The following is a 24,650-nucleotide window of genomic DNA, read 5'->3' as shown; positions in this document are numbered from 1 at the left end:
AGATACCAATTTCCTCTCGGTGTGTTCAGTAGAAATCCGCAAGCTAGCCTAGCTTAGCAAAAATAAAGGGAAGCGGATACGGACCGCTAGCGTAGCTTAAAACTCCGGGAGAAGTGCCAACAGCTAGGCTAGCTTGTCTCTATCAGCTTCCATTAATATGTGCTAAGCTAGGCTAGCTTGCAGCCGGATAGCTTTCTATTGAACGCAGACGGTAAGTGCATTTCCCATAATAGTTGGCGTGTTCCTTTGAGCTTCTTACTCTAAGGCTGTTGACTGGGAACTGCTCACCTGCTTTAGTACTTTGTTTTTTGGTGCTATTTACTATGTTGGTGACACTAGAATTTGAGTTTACTCTATTGGTGCACTTGTGGTGAGTCACTCTGGACAGCTGCTGAAAGGCTCAAATGTAACATGTTCAGCAGCGGGTGAATAAATTGCTACCTGGATGACCATGAACTTGAGCAGCGTCTGGAGGATGTAGCAAGTCTGGTCGTCTGCCACCTTCTCTCCTACTACAGCAGGAACCAGGGGTGTGATCTCCTCAGGTACCACCTTGGCTGCTCACACACACACACACACACGCACACACAAACACGCAGACACACACACACACAGAGACAGACACACAAACACACAGACAGACACACAAACACACGCAGACACACACAGGGGAAAAAAGTAAGTAAGTAAAGTTTATTTTAGTAGTGCACCTTTCACAGAGCAAAGTCACAAAGTGCTTCACAAAGAGTAAAAAACTTTTTTGTAAATAAGTGGAAATCAAACGACCCTAAACAAAACAGTCAGAATTACAGAACAAAGGCCAATTTGAATAAGTCAAGTCTTCAGCTGCTTTTTAAAGGCGTCAACAGAGACTGCAAACCATATGCGTATAGGAACAGCGTTCCACAAATCATACGCCTATAGGAACAGCGTTCCACAAATCATATGCCTATAGGAACAGCATTCCACAAATCATATGCCTATAGGCAGGGCCGTCTCAAGGGGTGTGCGAGCAGTGCGGTCGCACAGGGCCTCGCATAGAGGGGGGCCTCGCAAGAATTATTATTATTATTTATTATTATTTTATTTTTTTTATAAAAAAACAACAATCACTTTCCATCACAGACCTAAAATCTAGTTTTGCTTACATGCTTATATATTTCACATTAGACACGTTTGTAGAATGTGTCTGACTTGTTCCAGGCTCTGCAGATATACTATTGGAGCTCTGCGGCTCCGCAGATACACTATTGGAGCTCTGCGGCTCTGCAGATATACTATTGGTTTCAACGAGGGGAGAGGTTACATAACTTACAGGTACGGGGTCTGACTATTCAGCGCTATCCACGGGAGCGCTGTGCAGCATCGGAGCAGAAGAAATAACGCTGCGTGCCGTAAGCTTATCAATACCAAGTACAGTGATTAGGTTATGCCAAGACGAAAAGGACGTTCGGCAGATCGACTGAAGATGAAAGTTGTTGCGTGTTAGAAAGTTCAGTCAGGCTAGCCATGTCGGCTTAGCTAAAGGCAGGGACAGCTAACTAGCGTTAGCTACGTTATCGAGTGCTAACGTGTGGCAGATAAACTAGGAACAGACTCCCAAGTTCATCCCAACGGGGGGGACAATATGGACTGGTGAACTTTATCATCTCCACGGTTGTCTCCTTCTATGCTATGCTATGCTATCTGAAGCAGTGATAAGGACCTCAGTCTTATCTGCGTTGGCGTGCACACACACACAGACACACACACAGACACACACAGAATGGAGTTCTAACAGAGAAACAAGGAACTGTCCTCCATTCTCCTCTCAAAAAGGAACCTACGGTCGGACCTTGGTTCAGTGTGGTTTGCACTACATTGCCTCTCTGTCCCTTACAGCGTGGCAGTGTGTATATGTGTGTGCATCAGGGTTAGGGGTCCATTCACTTCAATTCAATACAATCAATAAGAAATGTATCTAAAGATATAGCATTTATTCTCCATTATTCGTTCATAGGTTGGACAGGATGAAGAACAAGGTTTTTTTCAACCCACTTTCGGGATTTCCTCAATTAAAAGTTAATCAAACCACTCTGTCTCACCGTCGGGGGGGTTGGAGAAGGGGTTGTAGATGATGGTGTCCAAGGTGCAGGGCCCTCTAGTGGAGGGGACGGCGGGGAAGCCCGGCACCAGGCAGGCGAAGATGAGGAACTGCTCCTCAGCACAGTTGTCCCTCAGCGCCTGCAGCCAAAGCAGGAATAGACGGATTCCTTCACAGCGGATCTGGAGAGAGACGGACGGATGGATGGATGGTAGGAGAGGGAGACAGGGAGAGAGAGAGGGTGGTGGAAGGAGAAACAAAAGGACATTCATTTCCTCAATTTAAATTACGTGGGGAGGATTTTGTTTATCTCCTTCGAAATCATACGATTCATTAACACATTCAGCGCCAGGGATTAGTCTGGTCCTTGTGGCTAACATGCCACGTTTCCATAACATATTTTCACTGTGCGTCACTATGTTTGGAGAGCTATATATATATTCTATATTATAGCTATGAAGACAATACTGTAGTCATTTGACAGTGACTTTCTTCCGTCGAACATGCAAAAAAGAGAAAAAAATGTCACGCATACGTTCGCGTGTTATCCCGTGGTGAATATAAGTATAGTATAAGAGTGATCCGGGATAATTCCTGAAACGCTGAGTTATAGGGCGCTATGTGTATTCTACTATAAGCGTTGGCGTTTCTTGCCTGGACACGCTACTATTTCCAAATCAAATGTATATAATAGGTATTATGTTTCATCATGAATGCATGAAAGGGGGGGGGGGGGGGGGTTATGCTTTGATGGCCAGTAACGGCATTTGTGTTGAACACTACAGAAGCTGATCAGCTGGATCGATATGAAAACATTGTTGGATCAAGCTGGAATTGATGTCAGATAGTCCTTACCTTTGGTCGGGGGTATTCCAAAAAGAATATTCCAATTGTTTGATCGCGATTTCCAGTATTGGTGTCCATCTGGTCCCGGACATAATTTGGCACAATTTATGGATTGAGTGTGCCAGATGCGTTTTGAAGTGGTCGGATGAAGCGATTTACTCGGCTCCGTCTAAATATAGCGCCCGGAGACATTTGAGTGTAACACAGCGTTAGATATAAGGTTTCAAAGGGTGGGCGACACTGCCATCTGGCAGGATGCGGCCAGTATTGCACTTTGGCGATCTCAAAATCCTTTCCTATGGCAACACCAAGGTCAGTGGATAATGAATGAAAATATCGAATAAAAGAAAAAAACGACCAAAACCCGGGATATCTCGGGTCTGGCGTCCAAGGCATGGCGAGTTAACACAACTTATCCTGGGTTTGGCGCCGAATGTGTTAAAGGTGGGATAGGCAAATTTATTTTAGAACCATTTTGGTCATATTTGGTGAAATTCTCTTTACATCCCGACAGCTGCAGGTAAATCAAATGCTCTGAGAAAAGAATCCGGTCTTCTGTGATTCTCCCGGGCCCTGTAATCAGACATTCCAGGATATTTTTTTTTTATCCACTTTTTCTCCCATTTTCTATATTTTCTCCCATCCCAATTTCGTATCATCCAATTCAACCCTCCCCTGTCACGAACGCTGTTTCTTGCCTCCCACAAGCCGGCTGCAATGTGGACTAAGTCATACATAGCACAAGTCCCCTCCGGTACTTGAGGTAACAGCAGTCGCATCTTTTCACCTGCGCAGCTCGATCTCTCAGTGGCGAGGAGTAACGCGTGGGAGGCTCACGCTGCCCCCGACACTTCCTGATTCTACTGCGCAGGCGCACCAACCGACCTGTAGGAGTCGCTGTCCACAACGCCCGATCCCCACCCATCAGTTTCCCACCCCCTAATACGGCCAATATGTATTAGTACGGACGACCAGCTAAACTGAAAGCAAATGTGGAGCGCTGGGCTCGAACAGGCAAGCCCAGCGTCTCCAGATTTGGTGGTGAACGCCTTGCCCACTACGCCACGTAGCCGCCCTAGACATTCCAGGATCTTATGGTCACTTTCACTTTAAAATACTTTTAAAAAATCCAGCTTGAAGTTGCCGGTAGAGGAGTCTGTAGGAGAGCGTGTTGTTGCGCTGCATTATAGCATGCAGCGCGGGGCTTGAGACGTAATGCAGAGCTTGCTCTATTTCTGCTCATTTGTTTCAAATTGTCTACCACACCTATAAGTAGCCGCCAAGGTTATACATGTGTTTTTGTGCGTACTGTGTCTAAAGAGTGTTGTCTTGCACCTGCGAAAGATGATTTCCTTCAGCAAAAACTTGCACTTACCTTGAACGAGTTTCCAGTGTGCAAAAGCTTTTTCAGAATAGAACCTAAAGAAAAACAGAGGAGAGGAATATTTACCAAAGTCTTCTAACAACCTGCAGATACCAATAAGAAGTGCCCTTTACATGAAACTGAAAAGACGCAGCGCACGACACAAAGTAAGCGGGGAGAGAGAGAGACAAGCATATTGACATATTGACCTTGACGGAGCTGATAAACCAGCTGGAATGAAAAGAAAACGCTGCTCATTCTCTTGACGAAAATGAAAATCAATTGGCAGCAGCGTGCATTTTATGAAGCCAATCGGGCGCAGCGGTAATCAAACAAGACATTCCTCTGATTGCTAAATGTCTTGGGAGGACATGGGGAGGGGGAGGGGCTCTCTCCTTCTACTCTCATCAGGTAAAATCGATGACATTCTCTACGTTGGCTTAAATGAAGGGGAATTAAATTGCTTCCCCAAGTCTCATCTAAGAACGGAAACACACAGGTAGAGAGAGAGAGAGAGAGAGAGAGAGAGAGAGAGAGAGAGAGAGAGAGAGAGAGAGAGAGAGAGAGAGAGAGAGAGAGAGAGAGAGACGAGAAGATACATTTTCCTCGGCTTATATAAATGGTCTTTGTTAACACCGGTGAATAAAAAGACGGCCACTAGAACTCGGTGCCGTGCTCTACCTGTCTGACTGCGTCGTCTTTACACAACCTACTGCACTGCGCTCTTGTGAAACCTCTGCATCTGGCCATGTCTGTCATCGAGAGGCTTTCAGCGACGCCGCCGGCCCGGAGAGTGTATCGACGTAATTAAAACTCGCTGAAAAGGACAAGTTGTCGAAGGAATTTGTCATTTAAACTAACGTTACTGGCCTTGAGCATAACTGGGGTAGACTACGTTTGATTTTCAGATTCAATTCAAATGTATGGTCATCATGAAAATAGTACAATGGAAATAAGTTGGAATCTAACCAGAGTTCAAAGTAACAGTAAAGTGCATTAACAATATACAGTGTAACAAGTGATTATATGGAATATATATAATGAAGCTACTGAGTAAATATGCTAATCTTTTTTTTTTATCTACTTTTTCTCCCCATTTTCTATTTTTCTCCCATCCCAATTTCGTATTATCCAATTCTACCCTGTCTCGAACGTTGTTAGACCATGCCTACCACTGGTCGGCTGCAATGTGGACGAAGCCTTGCATCACGTGTCCCCTCTGGTACACGAGGAGGCAGCCGTCTTTTCAACTGCACAGCGCGATCTCTCAGTGGCGAGGAGTAACGCGTGGGAGGCTCACGCTGCCCCCGATGCTTCCTGATTCTGCTGTACAGGCGGCGTGTATGCTTTTACCAACCCAGTTGTGTTTCCGGGTTCCCGTGATTGGCCACTTGGCCACTGACGCGTACGCCCCCCTCGCTATGAGTGACGCCCCTCGCTATGAGTGAACAGCTGTTTCCGCGCTACACGACTGCCGTCTCATATTTGTCTAATATGGCCGTCGCTTATCAATGACTTGTTTGCAGTCAACAATCATTAAGCCGTGTTGGGCAAGTTACTCAGGAAGTATAGGAGTTGCGGAAAGCAGGATGAGAGAGCGTAGATTTCAGTGTGTATCATTTAATCATTTATCATTTAACATTTGAAAGGCATACACACATTGGGGGATATCTTCGATGACTATGGTCTCCGCAGTCTTCGAGATATATCCAACAAATTTGACCTCACCAGTTCCACTTTTTTCTTCTATTTACAAATAAGAGCAGCTTTGAATAAATATGCTAATCTGATGCATGTACAGTATTATCATGTACATGTACAGTGATACAGGTATAAATACACTATGGTACTAAGCCATACTGGCCAGTGGTATAACTAATAAGAGTAAGTATGGGATATATAAAGATATAGAATATACAGCGTGTATAGAGTGGGTATGTATACAGGTATGTAAACAGGGATATATACAGATCGATAAACACATAAACATAGTGTTATTGTACAAGGCTATCATGCAGGGTTATATGGGTAGACTATAGGTTGAGGTAGGTAGTTTACAGTGTAAGGCAGTAGTAGGCAGTGAAGGCAGTAGATAGGTATAGATTGAGTGCAGGCAACAGAGTTCAAAGGTCAGTCACAAGCAGCCGTTCTAAAGAACAGAGTAGTACAGCGTCTTCACTGCTGACCTGAGCTCTAAGCGGCAGGATGATACAGAAACAGGTAGCGCTGGTGAAGAGACTTCAAGTCAAGGTTGAACATGATGATACTACGATTACTAACATCACTGCCATCCATTTACAATAAAGGTACAATGAAATAAATAGTCAGTCTTCAAATTATATGGATTTTGGAAGGCTAATCCAAAAGTATGTAGGTAAGTAGGTTTTTATTTATATAGCACTTCTTTATTTATTTAGATACACACTAATATAAGTGCTTCACGTGATACAGAATTAAAAAGTACAACACATAGCACAATAATTAAAACAAGGTGCATCACATAACACAATCATATAAAAACGGCAAAATACAAGAGGATAAAAACATTACAGTACAGGGAAGGCAAGTTGGTAGAGATGTGTTTTGAGACTTTTTTTTTTTCGTTTACAGATTCTGCCGATCTAACAGGGGGAGGGGGAGGGAGTTCCAAAGGGACCGGGCCCTAACATATCACTTTTGGATTTACGGAGGGAGCGGGATATATGCCGCGTTCACGTTACGTAGGAAGGAGCGGAAGAACCAGAGGACATCTCGTTGCTACAACTAGGAAGCCTTCACGCATTGACTCGATGAAACGCCCACATCCATACGTCCGCAATTCGTGACGCGAAGTGGGAGATATCGGGGTCTATAAAAAAATCCCATATGTCCTAGTAGGAATTACCACTAGGAGGCTGACGTGAATGGTTTTTCCCAGTCGGAAGCTGGTTCTTCCGCTTCTTCCCACGTAATGTGAACGCGGCATTAGATAGGAGACCTTGGTTGGAGGATCTGAGTCGCCTAGAGGTGGAATAAGGTTGCAAGAGTTCAGTGTCCAAATATAATACAATTCAAACAGAGTTAGAAAGAAATTATTTTCACGATGTACAGGGATGAGGAAGGGATTTGACATTCACGGGTGTTTACATTTTTCTTTTATTTTCTTATATTTTTTATGTTTTACATATATTTGATTTAAATCAGTAAGGAATTACATACATTTTGAGTAGTCGAAAAGGGGTATACTTATTTTATTTAGTTTTATTTACATGTTCGAAATAAAGATTTCAAATCAAAACATACGAGGGGGTGAGACCATGTAGGGCCTTGTATGTGAGGAGAAGTATTTTGAAGTCAATCCTATACCTTAACAGTGAAGGGATGTGAGAATGGGTGTGATGCGGGATCTACGGCTGGTTCCAGTGAGCAGCCTGGCTGCAGTGCTGTGTACGAGTTGTAGGCGGGACATGGCTGAGACAGGAGAATATTTGGCAATATTCCGGAGTTGGAAGAAGCAAGTTTGTACTCGTTTATTTATGTGCGATTCAAGATTAAGATTTTGGAGGGCGGCTGAGTGGCGCAGTGGGCAAGGTGCTCGCCAAATTACTACAGAGTACCGATTCATGCTAGATCAATCAGTACCAAATTCAGGTACCTTTACATGTTTAGTGTAAGAGTGTAATATTACCAGACAAGAGGGAGCCTTTTCGGGCGGCTGATTGGCGCAATGGGCAAGGCGCTCGCCACTAACACAGGAGATGCTGGTATCGAGCCCGGCTCTCGGCGTTGCTACCGGCTTGGCCGGTCGTTCATACTAACGCAATTGGCAGTGTTAGAGGGTGGGAAAGCCGGTGGGTGGGGATTGGATGTTGTGGACAGCGACTCCTACAGGTTGGTTGGTGCGCCTGCACAGCAGAATCAGGAAGTATCGGGGGCAGCGTGAGCCTCCCACGCGTTACTCCTCGCCACTGAGAGATCGCGCTGTTCAGGTGAAAAGATGAGACAGCTGCCTCCTCGTGTACCGGAGGGGACACGTGATGCAAGGCTTGGTCCTCACTGCAGCCAACCAGTGGGAGGCATAGTCTAGCAACGTTCGAGACAGGGGAGGGGAGAATTGAAGGGAGAATTGGCAGGCGAAATTGGGATGGGAGAAAAATAGAAAAATAAGGAGAAAAAGTGGATCAAAAGATTAAGATTTTGGTCAAGGATTGGCGAGTGTGTTTGGGGGCTATAGAGAGGATTGAGCCTCTATTGGTGAGTGTGTTTGGGGACTATAGAGTTTGGGGGCTATAGAGGAATGAGCCTCTATGTTTGGTGAGTGTGTTTGGGGGCTATAGAGAGGAACAAGCCTCTATGTTTGGGGGCTATAGAGGAATGAGCCTCTATGTTTGGTGAGTGTGTTTGGGGGCTATAGAGAGGAACAAGCCTCTATGTTTGGGGGCTATAGAGGAATGAGCCTCTATGTTTGGTGAGTGTGTTTGGGGGCTATAGAGAGGAACAAGCCTCTATGTTTTGGGGTGAAAACCCAAAGTGAAGGGTCAATCTACACTTCCCATCTCAGCGCGGGCGATTTAACCGCCAAACAGTTGACAAACACAGCAATTATAATTGAGGTTATCGCTTGGTGCGAGGGTCCTCCTGCTTGCGTGCGGCTGAAACCAAGCCAACATAATTCAATTACTAATTAGCATTTCAAATGAGATGCTCATTTGCATTTTCTTTGCTTAATTATTTTCATCTCACTACGGGTGGCTTAAGCGCGGGTGTGAGGATAATCCGTCTTTGTGGTGTTTATTCAGTGGTTGGAGGAACACGGGGTGGAACTGGACCAGATGGAGACCGTGCTGGGGTATTCTGGGTAGTGGACGCGGAGCGCTGGTGATACATACCTATACTGTGGAACTGCCATCGGCTGTAGATTTTCTCTGGTAGAAGTTGTAGAATTTTCTATATAAAAAAAATATAAAAAAGTATTAATTATTTTGTATGTATCAAAAAAAAAATATATACCGTAATTCCTCTAATAGTAACCGGGTCTCAAATACAAGCCGGGTCTCTATTAATGGCCGGGTGCGCTCTTGAGCTAAGCAATTATAAGCCGGCCTCCTAATACAAGCCGGGTTACTAATATACTGAGCTGCATACTGAGCTAGTTACTTGATTTCACTTTGAAAACGTTGAAATGACCAGTGACCACCTGTAATTGCACTGTTTACTATTTCATACAGTACTTGGTTTCAATAAATGAACCCAGTACATTTTACTGGGTTCAAACTGACACAAAATGTTGATTTATTCATTATGATCCGTTTGAAAATTTGAAATATAGGCCTCCCTCTTATACAGGCCTCCTCCTAATACAAGCCTGGTACCCGCTATAGTTGAAACAAATACAAGCCGGGGTTACTATTCGAGGAATTACGGTATATATATATATATATAAAAAGGATCAGAAAAGAAAAGAAAATCCACAATTGAACAAACATTTGGGGAATTGAACAAACAGAATTGAACAAGCATTCGGAGATCATAAGGGAACAAGGGAGAGTCAGCAATAGATTGCTGTGCGACACACTGCCCGGCCTGAGCGGCATCCACCTGCAGAATGCACTCTTCTCCATCTCCCTCGACTAACCCAGCCTGGGATGTCTGCTGACGGCCCGCTGGCCCCGGTGATGCAGGACAGCACTGTAGAAATGGCATCACCTCACCTACTACAGCTTTACAACTCAATTAGAGCACCCTGACCTTTCAGCAGCCGATCATTACTCTAGCACGGAGGGACGGGTTAACTGGGTCCCTCTGGAGGGATGGAAAAGAGCTTAGGGGATGGTATGTGTGTGTCTGTGTGTGTCTCTGTGTGTGTGTCTGTGTGTGTGTGTGGGCGGTTAATGGCTAGTGCATTGTGAGCAATTGGTGCTCCACTTGGCTCGCTACTCATCAGACCCTCATCATTGACCCAGGAAGACTTCATGATTGCAATTTGGAGGTCAAGCCTGTGCTTTCTGCTTTATGTATGCAGCCCTGACCCAAACTACCACACCAGCCAGACCCACCGTGGGCCAGGCATGGTAACAAGCTCATCTCCCTGAGAGGGAGAGTGAGGGAGACATGGAGCATGAAAGAATAAAGAGTGTGTGAGAGAGAGAGAGAGAGAGAGAGAGAGAGAGAGAGAGAGAGAGAGAGAGAGAGAGAGAGAGAGAGAGAGAGAGACCTGCTAAGATTGTGAAGTGAATTCACTGCCACCAAGTCCAAGTAAGAAAGAGAGAGAAAGAAAGATTGACAGAGAGGAAGAGTGGGAGCAAGAAAGTGAGAGAAAGAGAGAAAGAGAGAAAGAGAGAAAGAGAGAGAGAGAGAGAGAGAGAAAGAGAAGAGAGAGAAAGAAAGAGAGAGAGAGAGAGAGACACACACACACTCCACACATGCAGGGCACGTCTCCAGAGCAGGAGAGGAGGCGGTGGCGGCTGGCTTAGTGGCCTGGGAGGAGAGGAAGCCAGCCGTGCCACATTATGCTGAGAGCCGATGTGGTCCAGAACTCATCTCAGATTTGGAGTGCGGCACGTCTCGGTTTGTCAACAACCCTCCCCCCTGACCCACCCCCCCACACACACACACACCTCCCATCTCATCCTCCTTTCTCTCACTCTCACTCTCTCCTTGTCCTCTCGGTCTAAATCCCTGTCATTCTGAGGGGAATGGAAGAGATAGGGAGAGACAGGCATCACTCAGGGCTGGAGGACTGTCTGTCCCGGTCGACTCCCGTCTCTGATCCGGAGACGCGATGACACGTGCGTGCCGGCGTGCCGCTGCACCTCGCCAGTGATCCCGCCTGGGATTATTACACGTCTCCTCTACACTCGCTCTCCGTGTCGTTCTACATCCCTCGCTCTCCCCCCCTCGCTCTCCCCCTCTCGCTCCCCCTCTCTCTCCTCGGAGCGGCAGACACATTATTCTAGGTGGCAACACAGCAGGGGAGCCCGACTAAGCCTCTGCCTATGCATGTGTATGTGTGTGTGCAATAACACCTTCTCTCTCGCTCCTTGGGAAAGTACCAGGGAGGGTGAGGGGGGGGGGGGGGGGGGGGGGCTCGGGGGAGACTCCCCGCGGAGCCAGAACGGCAGCCGCAACAATATGGAATTTACTGGCTGATATGAGTCTGGCGGACCGGCGCTGGAGGAGTTACTCTAATCTGGAGCCGTACTCCAGGCATAAAGATGGGGGCATTACCGCCGCACGCCGCATTTACATGATCCACACTTAGGTTTCCAGCCACAGGGCCCGGACATGACGTGGAATACACTTCTCCTAGAGGTGGTTCACAAGGGCTTTTCAACAGCACACACCGATGGCCAGCAGGCTCAGAAAACTTTACAAGAGATGATGGTGGTGGTGGTGGGTGTGTTTAGGCTTCTATTTAACTTTGGGATGATTCTAATGTCTCTCGCATACAACCGATTCCAATGTAAAATCCACAAGTATAAATGAGATGGCCCGATCATTCAAATTTTAAATGACAAATGGGTGATCTCGTTCTCAAGACATGACAGGCTTGTAGAGACAACGGACTGATGCAGATGTAAGAGGCGTCTTCCAGAAGTGGTACAGGAGACATTCATCATAAAGAGATTTGATGAAAAAGCATGTTGTGTAATTTATGTTTAAATGGCATGACATGTAATTTATGATGAAATGGCATGACATGTGTCATTTATGATGAAATGGCATGACATGGGTAATTTATGATTAAATCGCATAACATGGGTAATTTATGATTAAATCACATGACATGGGTAATTTATGATTAAATCACATGACATGTCATTTATGATGAAATCGCATGACATAGGTCATGTATGATTAAATCACATGACATGTGAGCCACTGCATGCAAAGTGAAAGTTCACTCTTACTAAGGAAGGACAGTATTTCCTTTCAACAATAGCCTTTTGTTAATATAGCATACCTTGCCTCAAAAAGTATCATCCATCTTTTGTCCACTGGCTTACTATGGAAGTGATACGTTGGGGCTACAAAGCTTTTGGAAATCATCGCACGAGACACGGTGCTCACTTACACAGCGTCTTTGTTTAAATGGTCCACAAACTGCAGGCCAAACCAGCTCACATATTTACATGATAACCAAATTACCTGACGTACCCTCACCTAGGCTTAAGAACAGGCAATGGCAACCCACTGAACCCAACATAGTAGATAGACTTAACCTACGAACAACCTGGTTAAAACTCAAAAGGTCTTGAGTTTTATGAGGCCTACTCATACTGTAATATGCTCAGTTACAAAGGGATCGGCGTCTAAAGAAACGTCTCCTCTCCAGTGTGACCAGTAGGTGGCAGCAGCACAGTGCACTGACTTCTCCTCATGGTCCTCATTAGCAGTTAACTCAGCCACCTGACATTCCTCTCTTCTCCATGTGAAAACCAAGCTGCCAAGAGTCCACTTCTAAAAGTCTCCTGGAATTACTTTCAAGATCAGGCATGATTTTGTACAGGAGCAAGAAAGGGGACTTTAATCCACCCGTCAGCAATTTCATAACATAACAATCATAGCTGACATCCATCTACCTGCAAAATATGAGGTAGCGCTCTACAGTATAACTAGCGTTTCACTTCCCTACAGGCCTACAGCCAAAGGCAAGGGCAACATGAAGCATGGCCCCTACACACAACAAGAATTAAGATATATTAAGCCTTGCCAGTTCCATGTGCAGACCCCGACTAGATGGAATGCATGCATTTATACATAATCAATAATCTCTTGCTGCAGAACTATCAAGCTGAATCTGGATTCCACACAGGAGACAAGGAGAGAGAATTGCTTTGTCTAATGGCTCTTGGCTGGTTGATGTAGGAGGCACGAAGAGGAGACATTCGGTGATTCCTCCCCTGGACGCGCATCAAGGGGGATCTGAGGCCATTAGACGGAGACAGAGATGGAGAGGAGAGCCACTGATGGCTGCCCATGATACAGGTTGACATTCTATTATTCATGACCTAGTTGGGAGCATTTACATACGCATCGCTTTAATGGTGCGTCTCGGTGCAGGGCATTTAAAAAAACAAACATCAATCACAGGCCGAATGTCTGCCTGTCGCGAGCCGCGGCTGGAGGAGACTGTAAATAATGGGAGCAGTGTAATCTCTCTTTTTAAAACCGTCTTTATCTTTCTAAAGGGCCCGTTAATACGACTAAACCGCAGCCGGGGTTTTCTGCGGGACATGGTTTAATTTCATCATTGACACACTGACAGGATGTCCAAAATTCTGCATCTCCAGTGGAGTTAAAGAGAGAATTATCTGCCAATAAACAGGGTAAAAGTGTATTATTATAGGCTATACCCATATATGGGAACACTAATATTTCAGTGTAAAAGCTTAGACGGGGACGATGGCCTGGTCTGGAACGGGGAGTGCTGAGTCAGGTCCGGGTGACAGGCGACGAGGGGGTCAGGGGGAAGTCACATCCTGTAGAGAGACAGGGTCTGAGGAAGTGGACGAAATAAAACTTCCCTCCCAAGTCCCCTTGGTCGCAGCCTGGCCCATAACCTGTCCCACAACCTCGACAGCAGGACAGCCCGGACCCACCGATGAGTCGCAGGGGGTTAAAGGTCATCTGTGGCCATTAGGGAGAATAAACAAACTTGAGCCTCCCAGAGGGCTCTGGGACACAATTCAGCTCACTGACAAGCTCGATCTGGTCTCGTGACTGTATGGCAACGGTCTAGAAACTCTAGTGTTTATCATCCTCAGCCAGGCATACCCCCTACACACGCACACTGACAGTGATTAGTATCCGTCTTCCAACAGCTTCTCAGCACTGTTCCTCATCCACCGACTCACATTTATTCATAAAATCATCATCAAACCTTTATTTAGAAACTCAAAGACCATTGAGGTCGCCCTCGTGTACAATGGTGTTAAGTAAACATCATCAAAATAAACAAGACAAATCTAAAGTAGTAACACGATAAAAACAAGGTGTTAAGATAAAAACTAAAAATCTGATCAAACAAACCCTACCCCCTCCAATGTACAGTTTCCCCGCCACACCCCGCCTACCCAACCGCGACCCCCCCACCCCACTCACCCAACCACCTCCAATGTATAGTTTCCCCCCCACCCCATCTACCCAACCTCCTCCAATGTACAGTTTCTTCCCACTCAAATGTATATGCTCTCTTTTTAGACTATTTTTGTACTCACAAACAGTACTGTATATTTGTAGATCTGGTATGTCATAAATGTCTAGATGTAACAGTACTGTCTATCTGTATGTCATGTATGTCATATATGTTATGATGAATTGAAAATGGGGGACCCTGATGTAAACAAGACGAAAGTCTTTCTCTGGTCTGCATCCCCTTAACAATTGTGTGTATTGAGCTGTACTGTATTGTACCCATTCTGCAATCTGTTAATACAATTTTCAATCAATCAATCAAAACAGTTACAGTTTGATATACAGTGGTTGGTGATTATGGTTTTGAACTGTGCGCCGGTTGGAAGAGTATTGATCTTTAAAGTGTGTTGACGGATGTTCCATGAGTCAGGAGCATTAAAGGAAAAGGCAAGACTTTCCAAGCTCAGAACAAGCTGGAAGAACCTTAAGCACAAGACATTTGAGTGAGTCAGAGAGGGTCCAACGTTCCAATACAGAAACATTGTGATGTCAGGTGGCAGCTTACTAATAAGGGCTTTGTAAAAACAAAAATAATTACTGATGTTTATTGTGCCTCTCTGCAAGAGAAGACAGGCCAACCTAATTATACAGGAGACAATGGTGAGTATCATAACTATCACCAGTAAGGAATAGGGTTGGGTACCGAACTCTGTACTTTTAAGGGTACCGACCAAATTACTACCGAGTACCAATTCATGCTAGATCAATCAGTACCAAATTCAGGTACCTTTACATGTTTAGTGTAAGAGTGTAATATTACCAGACAAGAGGGAGCCTTTTCCACAAATATCTATATTAATCATGCAATTTATTTTGTGTAGTGTGCTACAACAATATATAACAAAATGTTGATTGAAATAACAAACTGAAATGAATGTTTTTGTTATTACAGAGAGTTAAGTACCGAAAAAAGGTACCGTTGGGTACCGATACCGAATTCCAAGAAGTGGTACAGGTACTGGTATCGGTTCAAATGTGAACAGTACCCAACCCTAGTAATGAATCAGAGTGATAGACCATGTTAAGTGGAGTGAGACAGCAGAATGTCTATAAATTACATCACCGTAGTCAAAAACTGATAAGTAAACTGCTTCAATTATCCTCTTCCTACTAATAAAAGGAAAGCTGGTTCTGTTGTACAAGAAGCCAATTTTCGGTTGCAGATTGCTGGCAAAGTTGTCTATGGTATTTAAAAAAGGTACATTTCTCATTGAGTCAGATGCCAAGATATTTATACTCGGTGACTCTCTCAATGCTAGAACCACTCAGTGGATATTTGCAAACCATTATATTCATATATTTCTAAACAGCATACAGTTCCACCTCCATCAAGTACCAATTTAAGATTAATAAGCGCTTCCTGAAGAGCTAGGAAAATTGCTAAAGTTCTCAGTTGTACAGAATCAGCAATACAGTACTACAATGATCAGGATACGGTGATCAGGATAAAAATGGGGCTCGACAACCATTCAAGGAAGGGACAATATCATTGATATAAATAAATGGTGAAGAGGACGGGACCCAAAATTTAACCTTGTGGCACACCTTTTGTTATTGATAAAAGGTTCAGACTGGGAATTTCCCGACTCAACACACTGTCGCCTCTCAAACTAATAATTCTGAACAAGCCTTTCTTTCCAAACCAATACTATAAAATATTTGTAAGAGCAAGGGATGATCAACAGTGTCAAATGCTTTAGATAGATTTACAAAAAGGGCAGCATAGTGTTTATTCCTATCTAATGCAGATATTTTAGATTTAGATAATTTGTAACTAATGTAATAGCTGAAATGGTGCGGTGATTAGCTCTAAATCGGGATTGGTGCGGACTAAGTACTGAGTGTCTTGAAAGAAAATACTTGATTTGATTGTTTATCAAAGACAGGACTTTAAGCAGGGTAGTTTGGGCAGTAATTATTTAAATAATCTCTATTACCTCCTTTATGTAAAGCAATTGCAAGGGCTGATTTCATTCAACATTAGGAAATCTGCCCGTTGAGATGGAAAGATTAACTATATTTTTGCTCAGTGGTAATTGGAGCGGACAGTTTTAGAATTAGAAAATCTAATTTATCCTCTACAGTTGAACTCCTGGTATGAATGGCTTGCAATGTTTCAAGTACATCATAGTGAACTGAGAAGCATGGTTTATGGCAACGCACGCAATCATCAATAAGGGGCCCTGAGTATTCCTTTTCAAACAAATACCTAGCATGTGTAAAGTGTTCATTGAAGTCTAGGCAAATTTAATTCTGATCAGAAATCAAACAGTCATCAAAATGAATATGTGTGGGTACTGGTAGTGAAATTGTGTTTTTGTTTGAGTTTACTGCTTTCCAGAATCTTTACACGTTTCAGTAGAAGCTAGTAATTAGGTCTAAATAATCATTTGATTTGGCTTTTCTTACCACTGAAGTACATTTATTTCGAAGTTGTCAAAATTATAGCCAGTGTAAAGGATCTCCAGAGCGTCTGGCTCGAGACCGGGCACTATTCCCTTCTTTAAACAAAGCTGACAGCTTTGTGTTACTCCGTGTTCTATTCTGAGCTTCTTGAATGGAGCAAAAAACGGAAATAAATAATATAATCAGGCTATTTGGACCAATTCAACACCAATTCAACCTGAAACAATGATATCAGATATGACACATTGCTGCAGAGGTGAACTTACCACAGACACAACCACCATACCAAACTCTTATGTGTCCTTTGCACAAGCTCTATAAACAGCACGGTCACTAATTAACCCAAGACCCATTTGGAAAGAAAGGCCTCGTGGCAAAATACAGTAAACTACTCCTAAGCTCAACCTAGTTTGTGCCACCAGAGGCAGGAGTGACGATGCAGTAGCGACACTCAAATCCACAGATAAGATGACCATGCAAATGGCTCTCCTCTAACCAGCTTCCCTATGCAACGAGAACACTGTGTGAAGGACTATCAACGCAGAAGCACTAGAAATACCTCCCACCGCTCCCAATAGGCTTTCAGGGCATTTAGAAATGGCAGGAGACTCTGGGTGGGAGAGTCTTTATGCTCAGTGGCCATGCCCCGCAGGGTGATGATTTTACAGGCAGCAGGCTTGATGGATTTTAAAGGAACACGCCAACATTATGGGAAATTAGCTTACCGTCTTCTCCAGAGAGAGACAAGAAGATGGATACCAGTTTCAGTGTGCGTTCAGTAGAAAGCTATCTGGCTGCACGTTAGCCTAGCTTAGCACATTTAATGGAAGCGGACAGCCTAGCCTAGGCATTGTCCAACTAACACCTCTCCCGAAGGCTAACCAGCACTGTCCGCTTCCATTCATTGATAAGCCAATTTCCCAAAATGTTGGCGTGTTCCGTTAACAGAGGACATACATGTATGCAAAGTGCAACAGGCAGCATGGTGTGTTGATGCCCTAACTCTGCCTTTCATGTCCAACTGGCATCTGATGGTTCTCACTGAATATGCATCGTATGTGTGAAAAAAATTATTTAAAAAGTCTAATTAATTAATTCGCTGAGCATTTATGACAGTGAGTGAGATTGAACATGGACTGACATCAGCAAAATAAAATAAAGTCAATAGCCCATTTTCAGGCAGGGACAGGTATTGATTGGTCTTCAACTATAGCCGTGATAAACAGAAAGCTACCACAGTCTATAGGAATGGTGCAGCAATTAGAAACACCATGTCTGGAAGATAAAAGCTGTAACTTGATCAGGGTCTGCACAGGTAACTTTTCAGCATCCAGTATTATTTATATATACATTTTAGGGCTGTCCCCGACTAAGGATTTGGATGGTTGACTAGGATTGACCAAAATTTGCCGTTAGTCGACTATTGGTCGACTAAAAAAAATTAAAAAAAATTAAAAAGTATAATATTTTTTTTAAATTAAAATAAAATATATATTATTTTTTTATTCCATTTGGGCTGTGGGGGGTGCTTAATGTCTGAAGGAGTCGACTGAAGGCTTCTTGTCCTCTGCAAAAGCATGCAATTGGTCCACTGATGGATACATCTTGATATTTGTCTACTCTAGTGTGTTCATTATGGGTGAAATCCTCTTTCAGTGCCTCTGTGCCTGTTTTCGTAGGCAGTTAGCCTCTGGTATGCGTGCCATTAGCGTTAGCCACGCTTCTAGGCCTATTTTCTTTTGGAAAGAATGATAATTTTTTATTTTTATTTTTTAATATATTCGACTAAGGTTGGCCAGTCGACTACGGCTCCTTTCGACCGATTAGTCGACTAATCGATTAATAGGGGTCAGCCCTAATACATTTATGTAAATGTATTTGATCCATCTCATCCTATTTCTATGGTATAGCTACGAAAGTCTTGCCTAATGTCTGACCCGCCCATGTGTGTTACTATAGACAATCCCTGTGCATTTCCTGTACAGTATTTGCTGGACAAAATGCCTGCGATTCCGTCTCGAGAACCAAGGCTTCTCCGAGCCGCCACATCGAGTGCGTTTCTGTATTCTACCACCACGTTCCCATAGATGCAAATGGCTCCCGGCGCAGCATCACTAGCCGCTACAGCGGGTGCTTCTGTGGCAGCAGACACAAAGAGACCATGGGAAGGTGCTGGTGTCCGTGGGGGCAGGGGTGCTACGGCAGAGTTTAGAGGGAGGGGAGAACAAAAGATGACCCCCTCCAGGCGCCCATTACTCCAGCAGGCTGGGCATGGAGGACACGGCTCCCCCACAGCGACCCATAAAAAAAAGGGGGTCAAATACCTCACCATGACAGTAAGGTAATCCAGCTACAAACACAACCGCGCCGGAGACAGACATGGCGACCAAACAGGAAAAGGCGATGGAGAAAACCGGGACTCCACGTTTCTCATCTTACCGAGGAGGACGAGAAGATGATTGCAGCGGCTTATCAGGGGATTCTTACAGGGGGTGGTGGTGGTTTGGTGGGCGGGTCTTTATTCTCACTGTCATACAGCATTAAAGTGTGTCACAGAGCACGGAGCCGCTAATGGCTTTTGTCCCTGTTGCAGCCGTCCACACATACAGACAGTGGGAGCCTACATCCATCCACACAACAGCCCCGAGGAGGCTGCTGCTCATTTCCCGGATGATTGATTTGCCTAACAAAACGCTAATGATGTGAATTTACAATAAAACACTGCCCTGCAAATAGGGGCACCGCAGTTCACATCACAAGGTGCCACAGATTCGAATTGAATATAAAGCTACATTCCAGTGTCACCGCCGAGGTAATAGAAAAGCAATTGGTTAGGGTGAACAAACCCCCCAATTGTTTCCAAACCTCTTTTTGGGGCTTATTCAAAACGATTCGCCATCATCACGCTCTCGACGTTGCGTGCGGTTAATTTAGCCTCTCTCCCGCTGACATAGTGGCACATTAGCGCTGCATATCTGCGAGCGCCAATGAGTGCGTGCATATTAAATTCACAAGCGCGTATGATCCGACGTGCCTGATCTCACGCAGCGTATGAAGAAGTCTGCCCGGTGTACCGGGGCAGAGGATCAAAGACAGCCCTGTATCTGTCCTGTACACACACGCGACTCAGAGCGAGCTTATCTTCTCAGCGCAGTGTAAAGGCACGTGCCGTCGCTGACTGGGGCTAAAAGGGGACACTGCTAGGTTTAAGCTGCTTTCAATATTAGTTCTTTTTGAAAGGATAACCCCCCCATACATATGTAGTAGGTGGGTGAATCCGAGCTCTGTTTACAGGTCAGATGACTGGCTATACAGTCAGGCAGGGAGAGCTCTTACTCTGCAGAAAAGCCGGTGGAGGAAGCCGTCACACGGGAGATAACTTGGTGTCGAGGCAAGATCTCATCTATGAACTCGGGTTTAAACATTAACATTCCTAACATCAGCTTACAAGGGCCTGGATACAGGAATAATTACTCAAGCACTGAAAGAAGTTTGTAAAAATGTGTGTCACTCTGAACAGAACCTGGCATTGGATCCACCCAAGGAAACTATAAAAGAAGGAAGGGTCATCATCACATCAGAATATACAAACTATCAGAGGAAATATCAACCAATATGTAAAACGTTAGCTAGTTAACAATGCAACAAAGTGCAGATGATTCCATGGGTGTAAAGTACTTGAGTAATTGTACTTCGTTACAATACTTAAGTACTGTTTTGGGGGATTTGTACTTTACTCGAGTATTATTAGGTTTGTATACTCTTACTCAATTACATTTCAGAGAAAAAAAAACATACTTTTTACTCCTTACATTTAAAATGCAGACCTATAAAGTAAAGTACAAATTTACATGCAGATGAATTTTAGATTTTCCTATGTTGGCTTATGTTCTTTTCAGGAACGTTTTTTGTTGATTGTTGATTTTGTTTGTTTGTTTGTTTGTTTGTTTGTTTGTTTGTTTGTTTTATCTTGCAAACTTTAACATTTTTTGTTCTTTTCTGAATAGTTTTTTGTTGATTTTTGATTGTTGATAAAAAAAATTATATTTTTTTTAACTAACTTTTTTGAATTTATTTTTGAATTTGGGGTAGGTTGCTCTATAAGCCTTCGGCTTCAAACCTATCCTTTTCGTTTGTTTATTTGTGAAAATGTTCAAAAAATTATTTGTTTGTTTATTTATTTGTAAACATTCAAAATAAAATAATTCATTCATTCACAATTCATTCATTCAAAGTACAAATCTCACAGGTCCAACTATTTTAATTAGTATATTTGTTTCTCTGGCAGAACTAACGTTAACGTTATTAATCCTGCGGCTGTGCTTTAAAAACAGCCAATAAAATCCCCATCAATGGAAAATTAACCCGCCCATACCCATGCTGATTGGTCCTTGTGCAAGACTAGAAGGCGGGGATCTTTGTTTAAACACCTGCTATCAGAAGAATAGACTTCTACTTTTTTGAGAGGCTACAGTACATTTAAAGTAGAAACTTTTTTACTTTTACTCAAGTGTGTTTTTAGCCAGATACTCTGACTTTTACTTGAGTAAGACTTTGAGACAGTACCCATACTGTAAGTATAATTTCTAGGTACTTTTTACACCCCTGGATGATTCTGACATCCAAGGTAATAACCTGTTTAAGTTACATAAACGAGGAGACGGTTGATCCCATTCAATTCAATGTCGACAGAACTGCGCTACACAGTGACGTAATAATGACCCTTCCTTCTTTCATTAGGTTCCTTCGATCCACCCGACCTCCATTGCCAGCGGTCCATTCAGCACACGACTATGTTCTGAACCGCCTGACCCATGTAGTCATACAGTACGTACGCCTGTAGGACGTGTACGAGGCAAGATGCGTTGTCCAGAATCTAAACAGATGTTAACATGATAGCATGGAAACAGTCTGTGGGCTGCTGTGTCGGGGACAAATAGCTAGTTCATCAGGAATGCATAGGTAATGAGAACAGTGTCGGGCCCAGTGTTGCTGTAACGCAGCCCACAGAGTCAGACTGAGGGGCCTGGATCCAGACCTCATCTTCCTCTGGGCTGGAATGACCTTTGTTGACATAGTGTGAGGAACAAACACACACGTATATACTGTCCCTATTCAAACTAAATAAAAGACCAAGACAGACGACCCTGATTGTGAGTTGTCGTCCCAGCCCTGCCCTGGGCAAATGTAACTGGAGACCAGGCTGTTTATATTGGAAACTGGAGCTGCTGTTGCAGTCAGGTGGGAAAACAAGGTGGGGGACTTTAACCTCCAGAGAGGCACGAGAGCATGGAGAGAGACAAGGGGAGGGGCCGGGCTTCAACGCCAGTCATGCGTCACTCACTCACTCACTCACACACTCACACACTCACACACACACACACACACACACACACACACACACACACACACACACATGACCATGTCCACATGGCTGATTATTAAAGATGTTAGCGCTTATGTCAATTCCACATGTGTGAATTGAATTTATTTTACTTGAATTTTCACTTTTTATTTTCATATTGATTGATACATTTGTTGATTTCTATACTGTATACTCACAAACTCATTTGAAGAAATTACTAGTTTTTTCTTATACAAAATACAAAAATTGGCATTATATTAGCGATCAGCCACCCTGCTCTATAAATATCAGTATCAGCCATTGAAAAACCCATGTTGGTCGACCACTATCACACGCACGCACGCACACACACCACACACCACACCACACACACACACACCTGGGGTTTAATAACAGGAAATGAACTGCAAGGCCCCACCCCCCCCCCCCCCCCCACACACACATACACACACACACCTCTATGAGACTGGAAAACAATCAAGCCCATTATATCTTCTCTTTTCCAACCCCAGCCCTCCGATCGGTTTCTAGGCTATTTGAGGCAAATTCAGGAAGTAGCTATAGAGTTGCACCCAGGCGCCATGGAAACCGTGACCCCTCCCCTCCCTGTTGCAGAGCCCAGTAAACGTGGTGAGAGGCTGCAGTAAGTGACAGTTGGAATCAAGAGATTGAGACATCGGCACAGAAAAGGAACAGGGGAAGAGTGAAAGAAGACTTACTTCAAAAATAAAGAGGATGGAGTCCAGCTCCTCCCTTTGAGATTTGTTCCCTGAAAGAGAGGTCAAGACGGTTAATTTGGTGTCACAACACTGGAAGACATACTGCATCATGACACACTGGCCTGATCTGCTAGGTGAGCCTTGCCATTAAAGTATTGAACATTTGTATTACTGATCACTATATGTATTGATGAGTAGCCGCACACTCGTAGCTACAATGCAATAATTTACTAAGAAAAAAAAATGAAAAAAAAAAGAATAAAAACAAGGTTTGGATAGATAAGCTGCCTTCGTCGGGGTTAATCTACCAGGACAAAGGTTTACCTGAAGTTAAATACACCGGTACACAGCAGTCAGTGTAACCTGACCAATCATAATGGAGGTACAGCTTTTTTATTTTTTATGTCTCACTAAATTAACGCATCGGAGCTACGAGTGTGCGGCTACTTACATAATTTAGAGGAAATTATTGAAAACATTACATTAAAGAATGCTTAAATTACACAAGACATACAGAAATTATTTGACTCGTTAAAGAAATATTATAATGTCCTTTTTATTACATTTTGTAGATGTCACACCTACTCTCATATGTTTGCCATCAATAGGAAAAGGGAAATACAGAAGGATTTTGACTGCTACAGTGGCAAACGTTGTTTTTTTTATTCACGTTTACATGCCTTTATGAGGTAAAATGGAATAAGCTGGACCAACTCCATTGGAGTCTGAATAAGGAGCCATGGTGATGACAGAGGCCGACAGGTTATCATGTGCAGGCTACTGTGTGTGTGTGTGTGTGTGTGTGGGGGGGGGGGGGGTGCATGAAATAACTCCTTGGGACACAGGGGGCCTTGGGGGCAAAAAGGTTGATAATCACTGATCCAACACATGCCTGCCTGCTGTCTGAGTGTTTTGTTTGTAATCGGTGATGTTGTTGTTGTTGTTGTTGGTGGTGGATCGGGCTTGTGTGCAAGACAAGAGGAAAGAAACAAACCCTCACCTCTCACTTACATCATCACAAGTGAGTCGTAAGTGATTCATGCGTGCTTTAGGGAGAGCAGAGAGGGGGCTTAATTATTGAAGGAGCGCCCTCGCGGCTCGTAGCAAACGCCCTGCACACCTAGGGGACGCGGGGAGGACAGCCTGACGAGTGTGAGTTACACCGCCATGTGTTACTAAACACGCTCTCAGCAGGTAGGGCTCCTGTGAGTTACACCACCATGTGTTACTAAACACGCTCTCAGCAGGTAGGGCTCCTGTGAGTTACACCACCATGTGTTACTAAACACGCTCTCAGCAGGTAGGGCTCCTGTGAGTTACACCACCATGTGTTACTAAACACGCTCTCAGCAGGTAGGGCTCCTGTGAGTTACACCACCATGTGTTACTAAACACGCTCTCAGCAGGTAGGGCTCCTGTGAGTTACACCACCATGCGTTACTAAACACGCTCCCAGCAGGTAGGGCTCCTGTGAGTTAACGGAACGTAGGCCAAATGCGTCCACATTTTTATAGGATTCTATCACATTTTCATAACAATAGCACCCTGCGCCATTTTCATTGAGGTTTCTTACAAATTAACGATGCTTTATCTTGTCCTTTATATGCCGATTATCATTAGAATCTTAAATTGTACCATATGTCCCCCTTTAGACAACATATGTAACACTACCAGCGCACTTTTGTTAAGATA

General features: G+C 44.0%; 1 protein-coding gene across 4 annotated transcripts in view; it reads right to left on the bottom strand.

Annotated features, from left to right (window-relative positions):
* ralgapa2 (Ral GTPase activating protein catalytic subunit alpha 2) overlaps window positions 1-24,650 on the bottom strand; it is a 249,713-nt gene that overhangs the window by 181,253 nt on the left and 43,810 nt on the right. For all 4 annotated transcript variants that reach the window (XM_084310739.1, XM_084310741.1, XM_084310740.1 and 1 more), the window contains exons 3-7: window positions 22,959-23,008; window positions 9,161-9,218; window positions 4,305-4,348; window positions 2,085-2,265; window positions 442-557 (exon numbers count right to left, since the gene is read on the bottom strand). In XM_084310739.1, the coding sequence (XP_084166865.1) occupies window positions 442-557; window positions 2,085-2,265; window positions 4,305-4,348; window positions 9,161-9,218; window positions 22,959-23,008 (449 nt within the window). The remainder of the gene's footprint in view (window positions 1-441; window positions 558-2,084; window positions 2,266-4,304; window positions 4,349-9,160; window positions 9,219-22,958; window positions 23,009-24,650) is intronic.

This window comes from Notolepis coatsorum (genome assembly GCF_963971535.1).
Source record: "Notolepis coatsorum genome assembly, chromosome: 3".
NCBI classification, from domain to species: Eukaryota; Metazoa; Chordata; class Actinopteri; order Aulopiformes; family Paralepididae; genus Notolepis; species Notolepis coatsorum.
The sequence above is the reverse complement of the archived record's forward strand: the minus strand, read 5'-3'. Positions and strand labels throughout refer to the sequence as shown.